Below are 25,299 nucleotides of genomic sequence, written 5' to 3'. Positions count from 1 at the left end.
GTCGGAGCACTGTTTCCTGAAGCATTCTGCCCTGTTTTGAAAGAACTCCATGGGTTTACCATCATGCTGTGGATGTTTGTCATTATTTATTAATTTGTTCATTGAGACTCATTACTAAGCACTTCTCCACACAAAATACATTGTGGGCACACATTGTTATAAGTTTGTATGGAAGAGAAACTCATCGATGTATATGCGTTTCATGACAATTGAGCTCAGTCAGAACTTGTGACTAGCATGAGTCCAATTCATGACAGCGGTGAGTGATGGCGAGTGGGAATAACAAGTCAGTGCCTTGAAAGACAGCGCTTACAGGGTAGCCTAGTGGTTAGAGTGTTGGACTAGTAACCGGAAGGTTGCAAGTTCAAACCCCCGTGCTGACAAGGTACAAATCTGTCGTTCTGCCCCTGAACAGGCAGGTAACCCACTGTTCCTAGGCTGTCATTGAAAATAATAATTTTTTTCTTAACTGATTTGCCTAGTTAAATAAAGGTCAAATAAAATAAATAAAATTGTGTGTGTCGCGGAGTGATCTTCAAGTAAACTGCAGAAAAAAGATCAGGTAAACCTTGAAGCACACGGGCATCTCGTCCTCACGCATCTGCCAAACTGAGACCACTGCTAAGAAAAGAGCGCACTGAACAGAGAGAGGAGATGCACTTGAAACGGTGTGTATGCTAATTTAGAAAGATTGACATAATCAGATAAGAGGAAATTGCCTAGGATCAGATAGAAGGGTCAGGCCAAGGATGGTCGGGGTGTGATTCTGACATCTAGCTAAACAAGAGGACCATGGCCATTGCACATGGGAAAGGAGGGAAACTCATTGGTGTCATAAAATGTATAGCTGGGGAGGTGACGCATACAAGGGAAGAGTATAAAATGTGTTGTGAACTTTCGAAATGTATGCACTCAGCTGACTGTATCCTTGGTGATACACACTTGAAACTTCTCTTGAGCTTTGGGTCTCAATTCCTTATCGAAAGAGGTTGCAATAGCATTTTTCTTTTTAAGTCTATAACCTAAAAGTAGAGGTAAGTGAGTTAGTACCTTAGCGGCCTTGGGCTGCCAGGCCAGTCGGCACAGGGACTTTGCATTGATGACATCATTGGACTTCTGCAGCAGCGGCCAGCTGGTCACCTGAGTCTGAATGAATCCAAAGCAGAGTTTCTCAGATCACTCTAACGCAGGGTTTCCCAAACTCCCCTGAGTGAAGGTTTTGGTTTTTCCTCTAGCATTACACAGCTGATTCAAATAACCAAAGCTTGATAAGTTGATTATTTGAATAATGTGTGTAGCGCTAGGGCAAAAACCAAAACGTGCACCCAGAAGGAGCCCCAGGACCGAGTTTGAGAAACACTGCTCTAATGCAATAACACGGTCATGTTCATTAGGCAAGAAAACTGACTGAAACTGGAGAGGGACTACCTGGACTTATCCAATAAGAAAGATACATTTCCATTTAACATTGCAAAACAATTTAGTGTTAAACGACCCAGATATAATTTTTTAAATATACTTTCAAATGGCAGTTGATAGAGCAAGAGCAGAAACAATATATTTTATAGTCGAGACTCTTCACAGTAGCCACCCTTTACCTTGATGACAGCTTTGCCCACTCTTAGAATTCTCTCAACCAGTTTCATGAGGTAGTCACCTGGAATGCATTTCAAGTAACAGGTTTGCCTTGTTCATTTGTGGAATTTCTTCATTCTTAATGTGTTTGAGCCAATAAGTTATGTTGTGACAAGGTATGGGTGGTATACATAAGATGGGGCTATTTGGTAAAAAACCAAGGCCATATTATGGCAAGAATAGCTCAAATAACCTAAGAGAAATGAAAGTCCATCACTACTTTAAGACTTTGAAAGTTTCTTCAAGTGCAGTAGCAAAAACCATCAAGCACTATGATGAAATTGGCTCTCATGAGGACCACCACAGGAAAGGAAGACCCAGAGTTACTCTGTTGCAGAGGATAAGTTCATTAGAATTACCAGCCTCAGAAATTGCAGCCCAAATAAATGCTTCAGAGTTCAAGTAACAGACACATCTCAACATCAACTGTTCAGAGGAGACTGCGTGAATCAGGCCTTCATGGTCCAATTGCTGCAAAAAAAAACACGACTAAAGGACACCAATAAGAAGATGAGACTTGCTTGGGCCAAGAAACACTAGCAATGGACATTAGATCAGTGGAAATCTGTCATTTGGTCTGATGAGTCCAAATTTGACATTTTTGGTTTTAACCGCTGTCTCTTTGTGAGATGCAGAGTAGATGAACGGATGATCGCCGCATGTGAAGCATGGTGGAGGTGGTGTGATGGTGCTTTGCTGGTGACACTGTCCGTGATTTATTTATAATTCAAGGCAGACTTAACCAGCATGGCTACCACAGCATTCTGCAGAGATACACCATCCCATCTGGTTTGCACTTAGCAGGACTAACACTTGTTTTTCAACAAGACAATGACCCAACACACCTCCAGGCTGTGTAAGGGCTATTTGACAAAGAAGGAGAGTAATGGAGTGCTGCATAAGACGACCCGACCTCCCCAATTGAGATGGTTTGGGAGGAGTTGGACTGCAGAGTGAAGGAAAAGTAGCCAACAAGAGATCAGCAAATGTGGGAACTCATTCAAGACGGTTGGAAAAGCATTCTAGGTGAAGCTGGTCGAGAGAATGCCAAGACTGTGCAAAGCTGTCATCAATGCAAAGGGTGGCTACTTTGAAGAATCACAAATATAAAATGTATATATATATATATTTTTTTTTACTATTTTAGTTACTACATGATTCCATATGTGTTATTTCATAGTGTTGATGTCTTCACTATTATTCTACAATGTAGAAAATAGTACAAATAAATAAAACCCTTGAATGAGTAGGTGTGTCCAAACATTTGATTGGTACTGTATACATATATTTTTTACACTGTTTGGAGGTAGGCATCCGGAAAAAACCCTTAGGCAGCCCGCCCAAGGATTTCAATGACAATGAGCTAAACAAAAGAGTAGAATATGAGGTGGGGTGATGGCTTGTTACCTGTTCCTCAATCTTCCACACAGCTACAGATCCATCACAACTAGCAGAGGCCTGAGACGAGAAAGGTTTGACAAATACTTTTTTCTTGTATGAATAAAGCATTCTAGTCTATTCCCAATGCACAATAACAGTATCTAGCAAATTAGTATCATGTCAAAACCTGTCAAATTAGTGGCGGTAAAGGGTAACGTTGTAGATGATTCCTACCAGGAACTCATCCTTGGGATCAAAGGTGACACTGAGAATGGGTGCAGTGTGTCCCCGCAGGGTCTTCTGCTGACTGCTGTCGTACATTTCCACTACCTTCACCATGAAGTCACTGAGGGAGGCGCGCACACACACACACGATCAGAACAAAGGTAATCAAGGAAATCATTGTTTGGGCACGGGTATGTCCGATTTAATGATATAAAAATGGATCATTTCATTAAAGCAAGAATTCTTGATTAGTCAGGAAAAATTTAATCTGAATGAATTAAGGAATGAATGAATAAATCGAGTAGTAAGTGCTCTGCTTCCAACTTTTACTTTGTATCAGACACATACAGTATTACATAGATCAGTTAGATCTGCAGAAGGAAAGACGCAAGAAACTAATTTCCTCAAATCAGTGGTTGATGTCATACAGATGCCATATCTTCATTTGATCACCCTATTGCACAGCAGGAAATGCAAACTTGTAATGTACTCAAGGCTTAAAAACACTTCTAAAGTATATAATTTTCACCTTAAAACTTCAGACTTGATTGATCATCCCCTACAAAAATGTCCATTAACGATATTCCACATAATTATTCAAATTTTCCTGCTGTAGCAAATTGGCTCAAATTAAGATCCTACATCTGTAACCCTCAACAGGCCTCAGATGCCTGTGTTGATCAAGTCAATATTCAAATGGATATTACCCACATGAAAATGGCCTAATCAATGCAGAGATATGGTCAGAGTCTTCATTTCTGTGATACACCTGTTTAGGGAATCAATGCGTACAGCAAACAGCTATTGACTTACAGTCTAGACTAATCAGAAAGGAATTGAATGCTGTTTCGTGACTATTTGGTCAAAAGTCATCCGCGCATGCTGTGTTCAAGCAGTCATTCTAGAGTGTAAAGATCCTATATTCAAAACCCTGCCTATAAACTGGAATTATCCCACTAGAAGTCCAATGTCCTTCCAAATCCCCCAAAATGCTTGATTGTTAATCTAATCTATGATCTGGCACAATAACTATATTGGGATCATTAGTATAACCATCAAACCAGAAACCCATTTTTATGACAAGGAAATAAATGTAGATATCTGCATTGCCGAACTGAAGAGGATAATGGCATTCAGAATATAATTTGTTCAGCTTCTAGCAATTTGCTCTGAGCTCTGCACATCAGGGTGGTAACACAGAAATGACATTATATTCTAAGTCATTCTATTTCTATGGGTGTCCGTCTACAGTACCTGGATCCGGCAGCGACTCTGGAGCCGCTGCTGTTGTAGGTGATGTGGGTGGCGTTGGTGGTAAAGCGGGTGAGGATGCCATCTGGGTCACCCTCAGGGAATGTGTGGATTTGTACTGTGTTGTTGGAGGCTGCTGTGACCAGCTTCCCATTCTATATATTATGGGAAGAAAAGACAAAGTTAGATAAACATAAGAATTTCATTGTAAACTCACTGTATGCCATGAATATGACAAATAAACCTAGATTTGTAACGGGGAGAGGATATATCGAGCCATAGCACTGTTTGAATATTATCATAATGTATGTACAACTTGACTAACTATGTAACCTTAGAAACAAGGGTCATGAAATCAATAACTTGCTAACATCGGATAACATTCATATACCGGCCATCTGAAACTCACTTAGATAATTCCTTTGATTATAAAGCAGTAGCAATAGGATTAACATCTACAGAAAAAACAGGAATGTCTATGGGAAGGTGTTGCTGTATACGTTCAGAGCCATATTCCTGTAAAGCTTAAAGAGGATTGTAGCGGTATTATTAGAGGGGTAAATATACATTTAAAAAATTGGGGCACCAGGCAGGTATTAAACCTGCCGAAATTGAAAAGAGTAGGCTAGGTGGAGTACCACTACCAGACACACACATCGGCAAAAGAGACTGCCTAGGGTGTAGCCGGTTTGCCAGAGGAGAGAAAAGATAAGACACACCATATAACACACACGTCACAGGACAAGGGTAATCCCACCAATAATACCTCATACAATAATAATGGCAGAGCAATTTAATGGCAACTTCATAGAAACAATTGACAAGAAAGAACTCAGGTCATCAACATTAGAGGATTTGCAATCATCTGTATTATACCTCCCAGGAGAGGAGTGCAGGGGATATGAATGGGTGCGTGTAAAGCACTGGAGTGATAGAGGGTAAATATATGAGAGCGAGGATCACATCAGCTTTCCATAGGCTAGGCCTACAACAGGAGTATAGCCTACCAGGCGGGCATGAAAATTATCCACAGGAAAAGCGTCCTCAATTCGTGCATAGATGACGTGTATTTTTTCCCCATACCACTGTTCTGAGACAGGTGCATGATAATGGTCCATTCTAAATCAAAACTAATTTCACCACATATTATTTAGTATATGTAAATTAAACATTAAATGAATAACAGTCTTATAGGTGACAGTATTAGCCTATCACTTGTGAATGATGCCCAGCTTGTGGAGTAAGGGAAGAAACAGCACATGCCTTTTTTTGCAACTTCAAATCATAGTCGAGACCTCATGTAGTCTAGCCCATTTTGATAAGGTTTGTATCACAACTGGTGGCCAAATAACATCTTACAACTAAGCACATTAATCCGCTTTATAACCGGTGTAAAGCCTAACTGGCATACATAGGCTGCACGTGATTCTCAAGTTTGGGCAAGATCATTTTCACTACAAAAATGCACCTTTGTAATAAACCATTACATGCATAACTGCATTTGTAGTCACTTTTGAGAAGTCTTTTCCAGCTATTTGATAGTATTTGGAAAACGTGCACTTATAGCCTACTGCTGTGTGCACATTGCTGAGCTTACAAATGTGGAGAAATAGCCTAATAACTCAGCAAAAAAAGAAACATCCTTTTTCAGGACAATCTTTCTAAGATATTTGGATTATTACGAATTCTGATCTTCATTGTAAAGGGTTTAAACACTGTTTCCCATGCTTGTTCAATGAACCATAAACAATTAATGAACATGAACCTGTGGAACAGTCTAAGATGGTAGGCAATTAAGGTCACAGTTACAAAAACTTAGGACACTAAAGATGCCTTTCTACTGACTCTGGAAAAACACCAAAAGAAAGATGCCCAGGGTCCCTGCTCATCTGCGTGAACGTTCTTTAGGCATTCTGCAAGGAGGCATGAGGACTGCAGATGTGGGCAGGGCAATAAATTGCAATGTCCATACTGTGAGACGCCTAAGACAGCACTACAGGGAGACAGGACGGACAGCTGATTGTCCTCGCAGTGGCAGACCACATGTAACAACACCTGCACAGGATCGGTACATCCAAACATCACACCTGCGGGACAGGTACAGGACGGCAACAACTGCCCGAGTTACACCAGGAATGCACAATCCCTCCATCAGTGCTCAGGCTGTCCGCAATAGGCTGAGAGAGGCTGGACTGAGGGCTTGTAGGCCTGTTGTATAAGGCATGTCCTCAGCAGACATCACTGGCAACAACGTTGCCTATGGGCACAAACCCACCGTCGCTGGACCAGACAAGACTGGCAAAAGGTGTTCTTCACTGACGAGTCGCGGTTTTGTCTCACTGGGAGTGATGGTCAGATTCACATTTATCGTTGAAGGAATGAGCGTTACACCGAGGCCTGTACTCTGGAGCGGGATCGATTTGAAGGTGGAGGGTCCGCCATGGTCTGGAGCGGTGTGTCACAGCATCATCGGACTGAGCTTGTTGTCATTGCAGGGAATCTCTACGCTGTGCAATGCAGGGAAGACATCCTCCTCCCTCATGTGTTACCCTTCCTGCAAGCTCATCCTGACACAACCCTCCATCATGACAATACCACCAGCCATACTGCTCGTTCTGTGCGTGATTTCCTGCAAGACAGGAATGTCAGTGTTCTGCCATGGCCAGCAAAGAGCCTGGATCTCAATCCCAATGAGCACGTCTGGGACGTGTTGGATTGGAGGGAGAGGGCGATTCCCCCAGAAATATCCGGGAGCTTGCAGGTGCCTTGGTGGAAGAGTGGGGTAACATCTCACAGCAAGAACTGGAAAATCTGGTGCAGTCCATGAGGAGGAGATGCACTGCAGTACTTAATGCAGCTGGTGGCTACACCAGATACTGACTGTTACTTTTGATTTTGACACCCCCCCCACCCCCCACACCCCCCTTTGTTCAGGGACATATTATTCCATTTGTTAGTCACATGTCTGTGGAACTTGTTCAGTTTATGTCTCAGCTGTTGAATCTTGTTATGTTCATACAAATATTTACACATGTTAAGTTTGCTGAAAATAAACGCAGTTGACAGTGAGAGGACGTTTCTTATTTTAGTGAGTTTAGATTATCAACATTAAGCTAAACATTCTGATCTGTTGCATCATCAATAGAATTGGTCAACTTTTGTACTATGGCGGATAAGTACATTGACATAGGATAGTGCTTTCACTGTTCATTAGGCCTACTCATCTTGTTGGCTGAAGAAAAGTAGGCAGTTCTGGACAGTTCTGTCATCTTTAATATGCGCCTCGGAATTCGATTAGAGGGATGCACACAGTTGCGTCCCAATGTGTCTCTTCCTTCACTTGTAGCCTACTTCTTAACTAAAATGCCTGTGAGAAGGACCCGATCATGTGACGGACATCGGCTACATCTGAGAGTGAGTGAGATGTGCTTTGGAGCACGGCAATTATAATTATTATATTCAGCCCTAGGGCACAACGGCCACTTTGGCCGCAAAATTCATGATTTTTTTTTAGGGGGCATTACGGCCACACAAGGGGGATGCCGCATGGAAATTTGAGGCCTGGTGAGAATATTATCAAGTGCTTGTCAAATTGTGAATGAGAGCGTGATTAAGTGTGTGCAGCTTGAAGCTTTTTAAAAATCATTAGAGTCCCATCATGCAGCCTTAGAATGTATAAAAAAATCTAAACATACAGCCCAACGTTTGTATCACATTGCATAAATAACTCTAAATTAAGAATATAGGAGGACCAGTTTCTTTGTTAAACGGTCAAAACAGAATATTTATGAAGCTGTGTTCAATTGTATTCTTCATACTATAAAATATATATTTTTAAATTCCACAGGGCCTCCCGAGTGGCGCAGCAACTCAAGCATCGCAGTGCTTGAGGCGTCACTACAGAACTGGGTTCGATCCCAAGCTGTCTCACAACCGGCCGTGACCGGGAGACCCATAGGGCGGCGCACAATTGGCCAAGTGCCGTCCGGGTTTGGCCGGGGAGGCTTTACTTGGCTTATCGCGCTCTAGTGAGAGTAGAGTAGAGTAAAGCAGAGTATGCTTTTCTGTTCCTCTGAAATGGACTACATTTACTTCATATCATGTTTCTTTAGACCCGTCTAAATTAAATGATGGATTTACTGTGATGGTGTAGGCTATATTAAATGGATTTATTTTACTTTTTAAAATGTAGATGTTCAAAGTTCTGCATCAGTGGAGGCTATGCGTGGAAGGCAGGAGATGCTAAACGTGCTTATGTTAATGTTAATTAACGTCAATTACTGGCTGACAAAATTTCAGGACCGCCACAGCCCTAGCCATGATTGCATGGAACTCCCATCTCAAATTACTCAAGCAAACAGCAAAATGATCTTTTAAAAAAACAGATTAAACATCTCATGGAAAAGCAGGGACATTGAGGGGACACAAACACATATAGTTTGTATTATTTTTGTTGTATTGTTTGTATATTGTTACAGTTTACATTTCTGTGACTGTCCTTGTCTAAATGGTGTATAAGTGTGTTCTTACTCATCATGTTGTGTTTCTTGTGGACCCCAGGAAAATAATAAAAATAAGAAGTGTTATAGAATTGACATCAACCACCTGCAATATGGTTGTAGACTCCTATGGGGTCTAAGAGCCTACAGCCATGTCTCAGGAGTACCTCATTGGCAACCACATTGAGTAGGCTTATTGCATATTTGCTGTGAAACACATTGGTAACTTTGGCAATGGCAGACTGGTATGAGACTCACCTTCAAGGCTAAAGAATAGACCTTCTCCCCCACGTTGATGGACTTGGGATCGTCGTCATCCAGACTCTCCCATATTCTCACATCCCCATCACTTCCACAAGTGACTATATACCTGAGAATGTCAGGCAAGAATAATTTCAGCGACTGACTCTATACTTATATTACTACCTGGACAATATTTATTAGTGCTGAGAGATTAGCGCTTTTTGAGGTCAGTTCGATTATAAAAAAATAATGGGTTTGATTATTCTTTTTTAAACATTAAAATGCACTATGCATGATGGGTTGAACGCTCTAACACAGCATAAAACAATAAATAAAAGTCCCATGATGGTAGTGACTGCCATTAGTGCTCATCACTTATTAATCATAATCAATTCACATTACTTTAAACAAATATTTCAGTTGTGTATATTACATTTGTTTTATGCCTATTTGATGACCAGGGCCTAACATTTATGTTTTGGTCAACCAGCCACTGTGGCAGGTACAAGTAGATGGAAAAATCTACCAGCCAATCAGATTTTTTACCAGCCAAAATATTTTTTTGCCTGATGACCATGCTTAATGTTTTTTTAAACAAAACATGTATAAGTAATACGTAATGTGATATATTGCTTAATTTCATGTTTTTTTACAAGTCTTTTAACCAAAATATCAGATGAGACATGTTCAGCTGCCACTTTATGGACGGGAGGTAACGCTGGTAGTGAATATGTTCCAGCTGTCATGGCTGCTTCAGTTATACTTACTTTCCAGCGTCATCGAAGCAAACATCAGTGTGTCCCTCCGAGTGGCCGTAGCGCATTGGCTTTCTTTCACAGGGCATTGCTCTACTGAAATGATAGCATTATCAGAGAATGAGAGGTGATGCAAATGTGGAAGTGGCAGGTTCCCATTTATGTTGTACATACACATGAACTAGCTAACATACGGAATTCTTCTTCTCGAGTGCCACTTAACTAAACTATTTTATTGTTGTCTACTTATTTTATTGTTGTCCACTGTCGTGTCGCTAAGGTTATTGGCTGCCTTGGTACCCGTTTGATTAACTACTATTAGCTACTATTGCAAGTGCAATCAAATTTCCCCTTGGGGATCAATAACACAGCTACAGTATCATTCATCTTATTTAATAACGAACACTGCATTTTACTATCTATGACTTAGTCAAGCTATCTAGTTAGTTAACTACTTTTTTAAGTGTGCAATTCACTTTCTTTGAAAATGTATTCCTGTGTGTTATATGTGCGAGGACCTTTGAACCACATAACTAGCTAGCGTCAGCTAACAGAATAACAGTTCAAAATAGCTAACTGGCTAAAAACCACATGACAAAACCACGTAATCATTCCAAACGTTTGAAATCGTCTCTTTGAATATATAATGTTGCAGGAGATGAGTGAAACAGGGATCATAAAACCAAACTTACTGTAGAATCCTCTTTCTGTGATGGCAGAAACTCCCGCGCTGTTAAAAACGAGGAACCCAAAAGAGCTTCAGGATTCCCGCCCGCGACGTCAAGCGTCACCACTCCCTCGACTCCTCCTTTGCTCCTCCCATGTGCCCAAAAAAGAAGAGCGCCAGCAAAAATCTATCATCCTAACTTGGTATGTAGGCAGGCGGAAGCTAGCTATGCAGTAGATATGCGGCTTTGTATCTTTTCAAATATAAATTATAAATGAATTCCAATCAAGTCATCCATAATTTCCTTCTGCTCAAAACTAATTCAACCTCTCAATCTAACTCCCAGTATAGTCTAAGCTCCTTGCATTCGTTTTCAAAGAGTTGTATGTTTATTCACATCATTGTTAAGAGTTAAAATGATACAAAAAAAGTATTGTATACACAAAAGACTGGGCTTCGAAATAAAATGTGTATCAAACAACAATATGTACGTACCACAGGACCACAGCACCTTAATTGGAGAAGACTGGCTCGTGGTAATGGCTGGAGCAGAATGAGTGGAACTTATCAAATACATTAACCCCATGGTTTGATGCCATTCAATTGGTGCAGTTCCAGACATTATTATGAGCTATCCTCCCCTCAGCAGCCTCCACTGGTGAGTACCTGTCATCTCTTTACAAACCCATGTGGCCCAGACAATCTGATCTTGGTATACATTCTATTGGCTGAGAGGTGTCTCGCTAGAGTAATTTCATAAGCACAGCAGGAAATAGGCTGCTGCAGACAGCTATGTCTAAATATTACTGCAATGAAATCCAATAGTCTCCAATAAAGCCTGTGTGTGTGTGTGCCTGTGTGCTTGTGAGTTATGTGTGGGTGTCTGTGTGTGAGTAACCTGTGCAATGTGTGTGCTTGCTTGTGTGTGTGCCCATGTTGACTGATTACTACAAATGAGCTAAAACCAAAGACATACAATCCCATCACAGAATCGTCTGTGATTTAATGAATTCTGTATATAATAAGATACCTTAATACAGTGTTACAATGTTAAACTCTGGATGGGGTCTGACTGCAATGATAACTGGATAATCTGAGACACATTCATATTTAATTTCTGTGGTATGGGAAGATCAATAAAAGTATGGCTCCTGCCTCTGTCCATTGAGAAACCGTATTTATTTTCCCCATCATCTAGACACATGGTCTGCATCACGATTCTCCACACTACACCCAAAGTGTGCACTTGCACACTTCCCATCACAGGTTTAAAAGCAATGGATTGGTGTTATCATTGCCGGGGGGGAGCTTTTGCCATTGTTAAATCCATGATGGGAATTGTGCTTATGAATAAGGGAGGAGAATAGGGATGCTGCCCAAGACTGAATTTAAATGAGTCTTTCCATGATTTTCTATTAGTAGATGGTTAAAACATTTTAAAAAGTAGACACTAATGTCCCTTTGAGCATGGTGCTATAATTAATTAATTAATTTCACTTTAGATGGTGTACCAATACACCCAGTCACTACAAATATACAGGCGTCCTTCCTAACTCAGTTGCTGAAGAGGAAGGAAAATGCTCTGGTTTAAAAGCATGGATTGGTGTTATCATTGCCGGGAGGAGCTTCCACCATTGTTAAATCCACGATGGGAATTGTGCTTATGGATAAGGGAGGAGAATAGGAGAATGCCCCTGACTGAATTTCAATGTGTCTTTCCATGATTTCTCACATCCTATCTACTCACCTATTTTTCAACCATATTGGGTCCCTCCCCTCGCACTTTCTTCTCCAATGCGTTTTGAGAAGGTGGTGAGGATCAATCTTATCGCCAAATGGCAATAATTAAGAGTGTGTAAAATAAATTACTAAGTGCTCTCTTTGCAGAGAGCACTTTGAATTGTTTTCCCACATTTGAAATGCAAATATTACCATATTATTAAGTTATTTTACTGCTCAGTGGTAAGGGCATTGTTAAGTGTAATGTGAGAAGTGCTTTTCTAGTAGAGCAAGGATATGTGCTTTGTTGATGCGATAACAGGTTCTCGATTAGTAAACAAAGATAGTCAGTCAAAAATAAGATATTATATATTTCGTGACCATCTGTTCTACATAGAAAATAATGTTACAGAAAAGAGGTTTGACAATGGAGCATTTATTGGTTGTATTTGGAAGTAGAATATAGTATCCATGTAGGGAAATTGGAATTAATGTTATTAAAGATTGTTTGGGTGGTTGAAAATGTAAGCATTTTGAGGAAACAATGTTAAGAAGACCATAATTCAATATATCAGAATAATGAGGTATCTGGCCTCTCTAAAAAGTGCTAACATGAAACAGTATCCATTTTACAGTGCCATCAGGTTAAATAAGTTTGGGAGTAAAATAATAAGGAATAAGTTGCATAAGTTGCATAATAAGTTGCATGGATTCTTTGTGCAATAATAGTGTTTAACCTTATTTTTTAATGACTACCTAATTATTATTATTATTTATTTATTTATTTTTAACCTTTGTTTAACTAGGCAAGTCAGTTAAGGACAAATTCTTATTTACAATGACGGTCTACCAAAAGGCAAAAGACCTCCTGCGGGGATGGGGGCTGGGATAAAAAATAAAAAAATAACATATAAATATAGGACAAAACACACATCATGACAAGAGAGACAACACAACACTACATAAAGAGAGACCTATAAGACAACAACATAGCAAGGCAGCAACACATGGCAACACAGCATGGTAGCAACACAACATGACAACATGGTAACAACACAACATGATATCAGCACAAAACATGATACAAACATTATTGGACATTATCTCTGTACCCTACACATGAAATTATCTGTACAGTCCCTTAGTCGAGTAGCACATTTCACACACGGATTCAACCACAAAGACCAGGGAGGTTTTCCAATGCCTCGCAATGAAGGGCACCTATTGGTAAATGGATCTGCCACTTTTTTTCAATTTTCGCCTAAAATGACATACCCAAATATAACTGCCTGTAGCTCAGGACCTGAAGCAATTGATACAATTTGAAAGAAAACACTTTGAAGTTTGTGTAAATGTGAAATTAATGTAGGAGAATATAACACATTAGATATGGTAAAAGATAATACAAAGAAAAAAACATGCTTTTTTTATAGCATCATCTTTGAAATGCAAGAGAAAGGCCATAATGTAGTATTCCAGCCCGAGGACAATTTAGATGTTGGCCCATAGATAGGAGTGCATGTGCAAAGTTTTAGACTGATCCAATGAACCATTGCATATCTGTTCAAAATATTGTATCAAGACTGCCCAAATGTGCAATAGCATGATATTCTTTCACTGTAATAGCTACTGTAAATTGGACAGTGCAGTTAGATTAACAAGAATTTAAGCTTTCTGCCCATTTCAGATATGTCTAAGTCCTAGGAACTTTTCATGTTATACGTAAAGCCTCATGGTAAACACATTAGTCTACGTTAGCTTAACCGTCCCATTGAGGGGACACCCATCCTGTTTAAAATGCAGACATTGAATATCCCTTTGAGCATGGGAAAGTTATTAATTACACATTGGATGGGGTATCAATACACCATCCAAAGATACAGGCGTCCTTTCTAACTCAGTTCCTGGAGAGAAAGTAAACCCCTCAGGGATTTCACCATGAGGCCAATGGTGACTTTAAAACAGTTACAGAGTTGAATGGTTGTGGCAGGAGATAACTGAGGATGGATCAGCAACATTGAAGTTACTCCACAATACTAACATAAATGACAACGTGAAAAGAAGGAAGCCTGTACAGAATAAAAAATATTCCAAAACATGTATCCTGTTTGCAATAAGGCACTAAAGTAAAACAGCAAAACATTCGGCAAAGAAATACACCTTTTGTCCTGAATACAAAGCATTCCATTTGGAGCAAATCTAACACAAAACATCACTGCATACCAATCTTTATATTTCAAGAATGGTGGTGGCTGCATCATGTTAAGGGTATGCTTGTCATCGGCAAGGACTAGGGGAGTTTTTTAGGATAAAAATACATTTAAAGGCCTCCCGAGTGGTGCAGTGGTCTAAGGCACTGCATCACAGTGCTAGCTGTGCCACTAGAGATTCTGGGTTCGAGTCCAGGCTCTGTCGCAGCCAGCCGCAACCGGGAGACCCATGGGGCGGTGCACATCGTTGGCCCAGCAGCGTTCAGATTAGCGAAGGGTTTGGCCTGCAGGAATGTCATTGTCCCATCGTTCTCTAGAGACTCCTGTGGTGGCCCAAGCGCAGTGCACGTAGACACGGTCGCCAGGTGTACGGAGTTTCCTCCGACCCATTGGTGCGGTTGGCTTCTGGGTTAAAGTGGGCATTGTGTCAAGAAGCATTGTGGCTTGGTTGGGTTGTGTGTCAGAGGACGCACGGCTCTCTGCTTTCGCCTTTCCCGAGTCCGTGCAGGAGTTGGAGCGATGAGACAAGACTGTCACTACCAATTGGATGCCACGAAATTGGGGAGAATTGTTTTTTATTTAAAATGTATTCATGTTTTGTTTAGTGTTGTGTTGTAGTGGCTAGAGGAAATCCTGGTTCAGTCTGCTTTCCAACAGACACTTGGGAGACAAATTCAACTTTCAGCAGGACAATAACCTAAAACACAAGGCTATACACTGGAGTTGCTTCTGAGTGGCCTAATTACAGTTTTGACCTAAATTGGCTTGGAAATCTATGGCAAGACTTGAAAATGTCTGTCTAGCAATGATTAGCAACCTACTTGACAGAGCTTGACGAATGTTTTAAAAGTCAATTGGCAAATATTGTACAATCAAGGTGTTCAAAGCTCTTAGAGATTTACCCAGAAAGACTCACAGCTGTAATCGCTGCCAAAGGTGATTCTAACATATATTGACTCAGAGGGTGAATACTTATCTAATCAAGATATAGTGTTTTATTTCCCATTAATAAAAATATATATATACACTACTGTTCAAAAGTTTGGGGCCACTTAGAAATGTCCTTGTTTTCCATGAAAACATACATGAAATGAGTTGCAAAATGAATAGGACATATAGTCAAGATGTTGCCAAGGTTATAAATAATGATTTTTAATTGAAATAATAATTGTGTCCTTCAAACCTAGCTTTCGTCAAAGAATCCTCCATTTGCAGCAATTACAGCCTTGCAGACCTTTGGCATTCTAGTTGTCAATTTGTTGAGGTAATCTGAAGAGATTTCACCCCATGCTTCCTGAAGCAACTCCCACAAATTGGATTGGCTTGATGTGCACTTATTACGTACCATACGGTCAAGCTGCTCCCACAACAGCTCAATAGGGTTGAGATCCGGTGACTGTGCTGGCCACTCCATTATAGACAGAATACCAGCTGACTGCTTCTTCCCTAAATAGTTATTGCATAGTTTGGAGCTGTGCTTTGGGTCATTGTTCTGTTGTAGGAGGAAATTGGCTCCAATTAAGCGCCGTCCACAGGGTATATGGCAAGGCATTGCAAAATGGAGTGATAGTTCATTCTTCAAGTCCAAATCTCCCACTTTACCACCACCAAAGCACCCCCAGACCATCACATTGCCTCCACCATGCTTGACAGGTGGCGTCAAGCACTCCTCCAGCATCTTTTCATTTTTTCTGCTCCTCACAAATGTTCTTCTTTGTGATCCGAACACCTCAAACTTAGATTTGTCTCTCCATAACACTTTTTTTCCAATCTTCCTCTGTCCAGTGTCTGTAATCTTTTGCCAATCTTAATCTTTTATTTTTATTGGCCAGTCTGAGATATGGCTTTTTCTTTACAACTCTGCTTAGAAGGCCAGCATCGCAGACCCGCTTCTTCAATGTTAACGTTGAGACTGGTGTTTTGCTGGTACTATATTTAATGAAGCTGCCAGTTGAAGAATAGCCTTCATTTCTCAGAACAAGAATAGACTGACGAGTTCGAGAAGAAAGTTTGAGCCTGTAATCGAACCCACAAATGCTGATGCTCCAGATACTCAACTAGTCTAAAGAAGGCCAGTTTTTATTGCTTCTTTAATCAGACAACAGTTTTCAGCTGTGCTAGCATAATTGCAAAAGGGTTTTCTAATGATCAATTAGCCTTTAAAAATAAACTTGTATTAGCTAACACAACGTACCATTGGAACACAGGAGTGATGGTTGCTGATGATGGACCTCTGTACGCCTATGTAGATATTCCATTAAAGATCAGCTGTTTCCAGCTACAATAGTCATTTACAACATTAACAGTGTCTACACTGTATTTCTGATCAATTTTATGTTATTTTAATGGACAAAAAATTTGCTTTTCTTTCAAAGACAAGGACATTTCTAAGTGACCCCAAACTTTTGAACTGTAATATATATAATTTCTCTTCCATTTGACATTACAGATTATTTCAGGTAGATCGTTGACAAATAAATTAAATTAAATCCATTTTAATCCCACTTTGTAACACAACAAAATGCAGAAAAAGTGAAGGGGTATGAATACTTTCTGAAGGCACTGTCTGTACTTTTCTGGGACTGAAAAAAACAATGAAATGTTGTGGCAACCAAGACAAACCCTCTTGTAATGCATCTGTAAACATACCATTGGTGTGAATGGTGCATTTATATTGCCATCTTGTGGCCTCAGATAAGACTGCAGCCCTCTGCATCCTCTAGTTACAAGACTGAAAATCCAAAAAAGTTCTGTATAAAAACAAGGACTATGTGTTGGACGGCCATGTAACCACTTTTAAACTGTCCTCACATATTGCATTAAATGTGTAAATGTACATACTAAAAGTGTTTCTGAGTGTTATCGCTCATTAAGTTACTGTAAGACGGCAGTAGGGGAGGCAATGATTATTGTATTGGGATGTTACATTTGTCCAGATGAGATAGTTTTTAAACCAGATGTGCACTTCCTCATAGCTTCTGTAATAATGCAATCATTCACTCTGACATTCATTCAAATCATCTCACTCTCCCTCCCCCACCCATTCAAGTCTCTTGTGTGTCCAATTAAATTTTCCCACAAGGAAATAAAAAAGTCTACAAAGCACCCATCTTGCGACTGCAGGAAGGATCTTCACAGGTCTCTGAAAACGGATAAATCATTGTCAATATGGAAGAGTAGTAAACCCATGGGACAATAATGATAGTAGGTAATTATAATTTTTCTACACTGCACAAGCCCCATTGCACTTGTAGTGGTACTGTCTAAGATAGTACCTGAGCTGATAGGGAAGTGGAAGGATATCAATGCCCTGGTACAGATCACGGCGCGGCACAGGTGTTGCAGGGTGAAGGGGAAAGTCCGGGGCAGGGGGAGAGCAAGGAGGGGCTCGAAGAAAAGGCATGTGGCCAGGTCGCTGTAGTTCCGGAGCAGGCCCGTGACACTCGGGTCCCGGTACATGCACGGGTCGCGTCCGTCGAAGCTGAAGCGCTTGCCGTTCTGCTCAATGCGTGCATGGAGGGAACGGCTGTAGCGGCGGAAGCTGACTGAGAAGAGGAATTCGTCCTGGGCCGAGTCGCACAGGAGGAAGGTGCCCTCTGGATGGCCCTCCAGGAGCTCCTCAGCTTCAAAGCGGTCAAGCACACCCCAGTAACACGGGCTGTTGTTGATCTGGAGGAGGTCCGGGACAAGGATGTAGTCGGTGTGGCTGTCACCATGGGCTGCTCCACCTTGTGGACAGGATGGGTCCCAGTCCTCAAGGCTTAGGGGCCTACTTGAGCAAAAGCCCTCCCAGGAAAGAGGCATCGAAGGCGGAGACGAGGACGTGGAAGGGAATTGTTCTTTGCTGGCAGCCTGGGAAGCCTGAGCAGCTTGGGCAGTCTCTAGGCCCACGATGGTGCTGGGGTGGCTGGCGTGCTTCTTGATGAGGTGCCAGCAGTGAGCCAGCTCCGACTTGGGTGAGAAGGGACACTTGTCCTGCACTTGTCCTGCGCTTGGACCAGAGGAGCACAGAGAAAGCCCCCCTGGAGGACCCTGTTGGGTGGCCGTGGTGGTGATGGTGGCCATTGCGGAGAGGGAAACACTGACCCACTGCATCCTGGAACTTCTGCCGGAGGGAGTGTCGAGAAAGGGCTTTTCGACAGGGGACGTCCGTGTCGATTTCCCCCAAGACGGTGCAGCTACACTTCCTCTCTCGCCGTTGCCATGGACACGAGGTGGAATGCACCACCTGCTCATCCATCGGTCCCTCCCCCTCCGGACCCCAAAGGCCGGGGTTTTTCCGGGAACTCCGGGAGCATTTCTTGCTGCTCTACACTCCAGCTGCGGATGCCACATTTGGGACGACTGTCTGAACTCCAGGATTTCTTCTCAGACATGGTCCTCCCTCCTCTTTATACAGCTCTGTGCTACATCAATGGACAGAGATAAACAAGTAAATATTTGGATTAAGTAACTATCACAGATAAATCAATGGGATTGTTATCAGCAAAAGCTTTGAAATAAAATGTCAAATAGTACGAGTAGATGGTATATCATGTTAGTTTAGATAGGCAAAGCTCAGATTACATACAGGTAGGCTAATACTAATAGGCTAATACTAGGCTCCCACTGGGCACAGATGCAATTTAATTGTCTAGTTTTGATTTAATTTTGGTTGAGTTGTCAACAAACATGAGCAGAAATTGGACATCCAGAGTGCATCAAACATGATTTAGAGCTTGTTTATGGAAAACAAGTTTGTTCTGCTTTTCAATCTTGCACCTTGCTGAAAACTGTCCACAATGTTCATTTCATCTCAAATAGACAGCACAGCAGAAATTGGACATCCAGAGTGCATCAAACATTATTTAGAGCTTGTTTATGGAAAACATGTTTTTTCTGTTTTTCAATGTTGCAACTTGCTGAGAACTGTCCACAATGTTCATTTCATCTCAAATAGGCAGCACAGCAGAAATTGGACATCCAGAGTGCATCAAACATGATTTAGAGCTTGTTTATGGAAAACATGTTTTTTCTGTTTTTCAATGTTGCAACTTGCTGAGAACTGTCCACAATGTTCATTTCATCTCAAATAGACAGCACAGCAGAAATTGGACATCCAGAGTGCATCAAACATTATTTAGAGCTTGTTTATGGAAAACATGTTTTTTCTGTTTTTCAATGTTGCAACTTGCTGAGAACTGTCCACAATGTTCATTTCATCTCAAATAGGCAGCACAGCAGAAATTGGACATCCAGAGTGCATCAAACATTATTTAGAGCTTGTTTATGGAAATACATTTTTTCTGTATTTCAATTAGCAACTTGCTTGTCCACAATGTTCATTTCATCTCTAGCACAGCAGAAATTGGACATCCAGAGTGCATCAAACATGATTTAGAGCTTGTTTATGGAAAACACATTTTCTCTGTATTTCAATGTAGCAACTTGCTGAAAACTGTCCACAATGTTCATTTCATCTCAAATAGATAGCACAGCAGAAATTGGACATCCAGAGTGCATCAAACATGATTTAGAGCTTGTTTATGGAAAACATGTTTTTCTGTATTTCAATGTTGCAACTTGCTGAAAATCATCTCAAATAGACAGCACAGCAGAAATTGGACATCCAGAGTGCATCAAACATGATTTAGAGCTTGTTTATGGAAATACATGTTTTTCTGTATTTCAATGTTGCAACTTGCTGAGAACTGTCCACAATGTTCATTTCATCTCAAATAGGCAGCACAGCAGAAATTGGACATCCAGAGTGCATCAAACATGATTTAGAGCTTGTTTATGGAAATACATGTTTTTCTGTATTTCAATGTTGCAACTTGCTGAGAACTGTCCACAATGTTCATTTCATCTCAAATAGCAGCACAGCAGAAATTGGACATCCAGAGTGCATCAAACATGATTTAGAGCTTGTTTATGGAAATACATTTTTTCTGTTTTCAATGTTGCAACTTGCTGAGAACTGTCCACAATGTTCATTTCATCTCAAATAGACAGCACAGCAGAAATTGGACATCCAGAGTGCATCAAACATGATTTAGAGCTTGTTTATAAATACATGTTTTTCTGTATTTCAATGTTGCAACTTGCTGAGAACTGTCCACAATGTTCATTTCATCTCAAATAGGCAGCACAGCAGAAATTGGACATCCAGAGTGCATCAAACATGATTTAGAGCTTGTTTATGGAAATACATGTTTTTCTGTATTTCAATGTTGCAACTTGCTGAGAACTGTCCACAATGTTCATTTCATCTCAAATAGACAGCACAGCAGAAATTGGACATCCAGAGTGCATCAAACATGATTTAGAGCTTGTTTATGGAAATACATGTTTTTCTGTATTTCAATGTTGCAACTTGCTGAGAACTGTCCACAATGTTCATTTCATCTCAAATAGGCAGCACAGCAGAAATTGGACATCCAGAGTGCATCAAACATGATTTAGAGCTTGTTTATGGAAAAACATGTTTTTCTGTATTTCAATGTTGCAACTTGCTGAGAACTGTCCACAATGTTCATTTCATCTCAAATAGACAGCACAGCAGAAATTGCAACATCCAGAGTGCATCAAACATTATTTAGAGCTTGTTTATGGAAAACAAGTTTTTCTGTTTTCAATGTTGCAACTTGCTGAGAACTGTCCACAATGTTCATTTCATCTCAAATAGACAGCACAGCAGAAATTGGACATCCAGAGTGCATCAAACATGATTTAGAGCTTGTTTATGGAAATACATGTTTTTCTGTATTTCAATGTTGCAACTTGCTGAGAACTGTCCACAATGTTCATTTCATCTCAAATAGACAGCACAGCAGAAATTGGACATCCAGAGTGCATCAAACATTATTTAGAGCTTGTTTATGGAAAACATGTTTTTTCTGTTTTTCAATGTTGCAACTTGCTGAGAACTGTCCACAATGTTCATTTCATCTCAAATAGGCAGCACAGCAGAAATTGGACATCCAGAGTGCATCAAACATGATTTAGAGCTTGTTTATGGAAATACATGTTTTTCTGTATTTCAATGTTGCAACTTGCTGAGAACTGTCACATTGTTCATTTCATCTCAAATAGACAGCACAGCAGAAATTGGACATCCAGAGTGCATCAAACATGATTTAGAGCTTGTTTATGGAAATACATTTTTTCTGTATTTCAATGTTGCAACTTGCTGAGAACTGTCCACAATGTTCATTTCATCTCAAATAGACAGCACAGCAGAAATTGGACATCCAGAGTGCATCAAACATTATTTAGAGCTTGTTTATGGAAAACATGTTTTTTCTGTTTTTCAATGTTGCAACTTGCTGAGAACTGTCCACAATGTTCATTTCATCTCAAATAGGCAGCACAGCAGAAATTGGACATCCAGAGTGCATCAAACATGATTTAGAGCTTGTTTATGGAAATACATGTTTTTTCTGTTTTTCAATGTTGCAACTTGCTGAGAACTGTCCACAATGTTCATTTCATCTCAAATAGACAGCACAGCAGAAATTGGACATCCAGAGTGCATCAAACATTATTTAGAGCTTGTTTATGGAAATAATTTTTTCTGTTTTTCAATGTTGCAACTTGCTGAGAACTGTCCACAATGTTCATTTCATCTCAAATAGGCAGCACAGCAGAAATTGGACATCCAGAGTGCATCAAACATGATTTAGAGCTTGTTTATGGAAATAAATGTTTTTCTGTATTTCAATGTTGCAACTTGCTGAAACTGTCCACAATGTTCATTTCATCTCAAATAGACAGCACAGCAGAAATTGGACATTGCATCAAACATGATTTAGAGCTTGTTTATGGAAAACATGTTTTTCTGTATTTCAATCTAGCAACTTGCTGAGAACTGTCCACAAAGATCAATTCATCTCAAATAGACAGCACAGCAGAAATTGGACATCCAGAGTGCATCAAACATGATTTAGAGCTTGTTTATGGAAAACATGTTTTTCTGTTTTCAATTTGCACCTTGCTGAAAACTGTCCACAATGTTCATTTCATCTCAAATGACAGCACAGCAGAAATTGGACATCCAGAGTGCATCAAACATGATTTAGAGCTTGTTTATGGAAAACACATTTTCTCTGTATTTCAATGTTGCAACTTGCTGAGAACTGTCCACAATGTTCATTTCATCTCAAATAGGCAGCACAGCAGAAATTGGACATCCAGAGTGCATCAAACATGATTTAGAGCTTGTTTATGGAAATACATGTTTTTCTGTATTTCAATGTTGCAACTTGCTGAGAACTGTCCACAATGTTCATTTCATCTCAAATAGGCAGCACAGCAGAAATTGGACATCCAGAGTGCATCAAACATGATTTAGAGCTTGTTTATGGAAATACATGTTTTTCTGCTTTTCAATGTTGCAACTTGCTGAGAACTGTCCACAATGTTCATTTCATCTCAAATAGACAGCACAGCAGAAATTGGACATCCAGAGTGCATCAAACATGATTTAGAGCTTGTTTATGGAAATACATGTTTTTCTGTATTTCAATGTTGCAACTTGCTGAGAACTGTCCACAATGTTCATTTCATCTCAAATAGGCAGCACAGCAGAAATTGGACATCCAGAGTGCATCAAACATGATTTAGAGCTTGTTTATGGAAATACATGTTTTTCTGTATTTCAATGTTGCAACTTGCTGAGAACTGTCCACAATGTTCATTTCATCTCAAATAGACAGCACAGCAGAAATTGGACATCCAGAGTGCATCAAACATGATTTAGAGCTTGTTTATGGAAATACATGTTTTTCTGTATTTCAATGTTGCAACTTGCTGAGAACTGTCCACAATGTTCATTTCATCTCAAATAGGCAGCACAGCAGAAATTGGACATCCAGAGTGCATCAAACATGATTTAGAGCTTGTTTATGGAAATACATGTTTTTTCTGTATTTCAATGTTGCAACTTGCTGAAACTGTCCACAATGTTCATTTCATCTCAAATAGACAGCACAGCAGAAATTGGACATCCAGAGTGCATCAAACATTATTTAGAGCTTGTTTATGGAAAACATGCAACTTGCTGAGAACTGTCCACAATGTTCATTTCATCTCAAATAGACAGCACAGCAGAAATTGGACATCCAGAGTGCATCAAACATGATTTAGAGCTTGTTTATGGAAATACATGTTTTTCTGTATTTCAATGTTGCAACTTGCTGAGAACTGTCCACAATGTTCATTTCATCTCAAATAGACAGCACAGCAGAAATTGGACATCCAGAGTGCATCAAACATGATTTAGAGCTTGTTTATGGAAATACATGTTTTTCTGTATTTCAATGTTCCTTGCTGAGAACTGTCCACAATGTTCATTTCATCTCAAATAGACAGCACAGCAGAAATTGGACATCCAGAGTGCATCAAACATTATTTAGAGCTTGTTTATGGAAATACATGTTTTTTCTGTTTTCAATGTTGCAACTTGCTGAGAACTGTCCACAATGTTCATTTCATCTCAAATAGGCAGCACAGCAGAAATTGGACATCCAGAGTGCATCAAACATGATTTAGAGCTTGTTTATGGAAATACATGTTTTTCTGTATTTCAATGTTGCAACTTGCTGAGAACTGTCCACAATGTTCATTTCATCTCAAATAGACAGCACAGCAGAAATTGGACATCCAGAGTGCATCAAACATGATTTAGAGCTTGTTTATGGAAAACATGTTTTTCTGTATTTCAATGTTGCAACTTGCTGAGAACTGTCCACAATGTTCATTTCATCTCAAATAGGCAGCACAGCAGAAATTGGACATCCAGAGTGCATCAAACATTATTTAGAGCTTGTTTATGGAAATACATGTTTTTCTGTATTTCAATGTTGCAACTTGCTGAGAACTGTCCACAATGTTCATTTCATCTCAAATAGACAGCACAGCAGAAATTGGACATCCAGAGTGCATCAAACATGATTTAGAGCTTGTTTATGGAAAACAATTTTTTCTGTATTTCAATGTTGCAACTTGCTGAGAACTGTCCACAACAAATAGACAGCACAGCAGAAATTGACATCCAGAGTGCATCAAACATGATTTAGAGCTTGTTTATGGAAATACATGTTTTTCTGTATTTCAATGTTGCAACTTGCTGAGAACTGTCCACAATGTTCATTTCATCTCAAATAGACAGCACAGCAGAAATTGGACATCCAGAGTGCATCAAACATTATTTAGAGCTTGTTTATGGAAAACATGTTTTTTCTGTTTTTCAATGTTGCAACTTGCTGAGAACTGTCCACAATGTTCATTTCATCTCAAATAGGCAGCACAGCAGAAATTGGACATCCAGAGTGCATCAAACATGATTTAGAGCTTGTTTATGGAAAACATGTTTTTTCTGTATTTCAATGTTGCAACTTGCTGAGAACTGTCCACAATGTTCATTTCATCTCAAATAGACAGCACAGCAGAAATTGGACATCCAGAGTGCATCAAACATGATTTAGAGCTTGTTTATGGAAATACATGTTTTTCTGTATTTCAATGTTGCAACTTGCTGAGAACTGTCCACAATGTTCATTTCATCTCAAATAGACAGCACAGCAGAAATTGGACATCCAGAGTGCATCAAACATGATTTAGAGCTTGTTTATGGAAATACATGTTTTTCTGTATTTCAATGTTGCAACTTGCTGCATCCACAATGTTCATTTCATCTCAAATAGACAGCACAGCAGAAATTGGACATCCAGAGT

General features: G+C 40.0%; 1 protein-coding gene and 1 pseudogene across 5 annotated transcripts in view; both read right to left on the bottom strand.

The window, feature by feature from the left end:
* The window catches only part of wdhd1 (WD repeat and HMG-box DNA binding protein 1), a 43,522-nt gene extending 32,754 nt beyond the window's left edge, over positions 1–10,768 (bottom strand). For 4 of the 5 annotated variants that reach the window (XM_064927527.1, XM_064927530.1, XM_064927529.1 and 1 more), the window contains exons 1-7: positions 10,681–10,768; positions 10,001–10,084; positions 9,249–9,360; positions 4,495–4,646; positions 3,250–3,361; positions 3,043–3,093; positions 1,051–1,146 (exon numbers count right to left, since the gene is read on the bottom strand). In XM_064927527.1, coding sequence (XP_064783599.1) covers positions 1,051–1,146; positions 3,043–3,093; positions 3,250–3,361; positions 4,495–4,646; positions 9,249–9,360; positions 10,001–10,077 — 600 coding nt within the window. In that variant the 5' untranslated portion in view covers positions 10,078–10,084; positions 10,681–10,768. The remainder of the gene's footprint in view (positions 1–1,050; positions 1,147–3,042; positions 3,094–3,249; positions 3,362–4,494; positions 4,647–9,248; positions 9,361–10,000; positions 10,085–10,680) is intronic. The other variant, XM_064927528.1, reaches the window with a different exon arrangement.
* A 7,039-nt stretch (positions 10,769–17,807) lies between these two features.
* LOC135507338 (suppressor of cytokine signaling 4-like) lies at positions 17,808–18,960 on the bottom strand (annotated as a pseudogene).
* Positions 18,961–25,299: the final 6,339 nt, after the last annotated feature.

Source organism: Oncorhynchus masou, chromosome 21, assembly GCF_036934945.1.
Source record: "Oncorhynchus masou masou isolate Uvic2021 chromosome 21, UVic_Omas_1.1, whole genome shotgun sequence".
NCBI classification, from domain to species: domain Eukaryota; kingdom Metazoa; phylum Chordata; class Actinopteri; order Salmoniformes; family Salmonidae; genus Oncorhynchus; species Oncorhynchus masou.
Note: the sequence above shows the minus strand (reverse complement) of the source record. Positions and strands in the feature narration are given on the sequence as shown.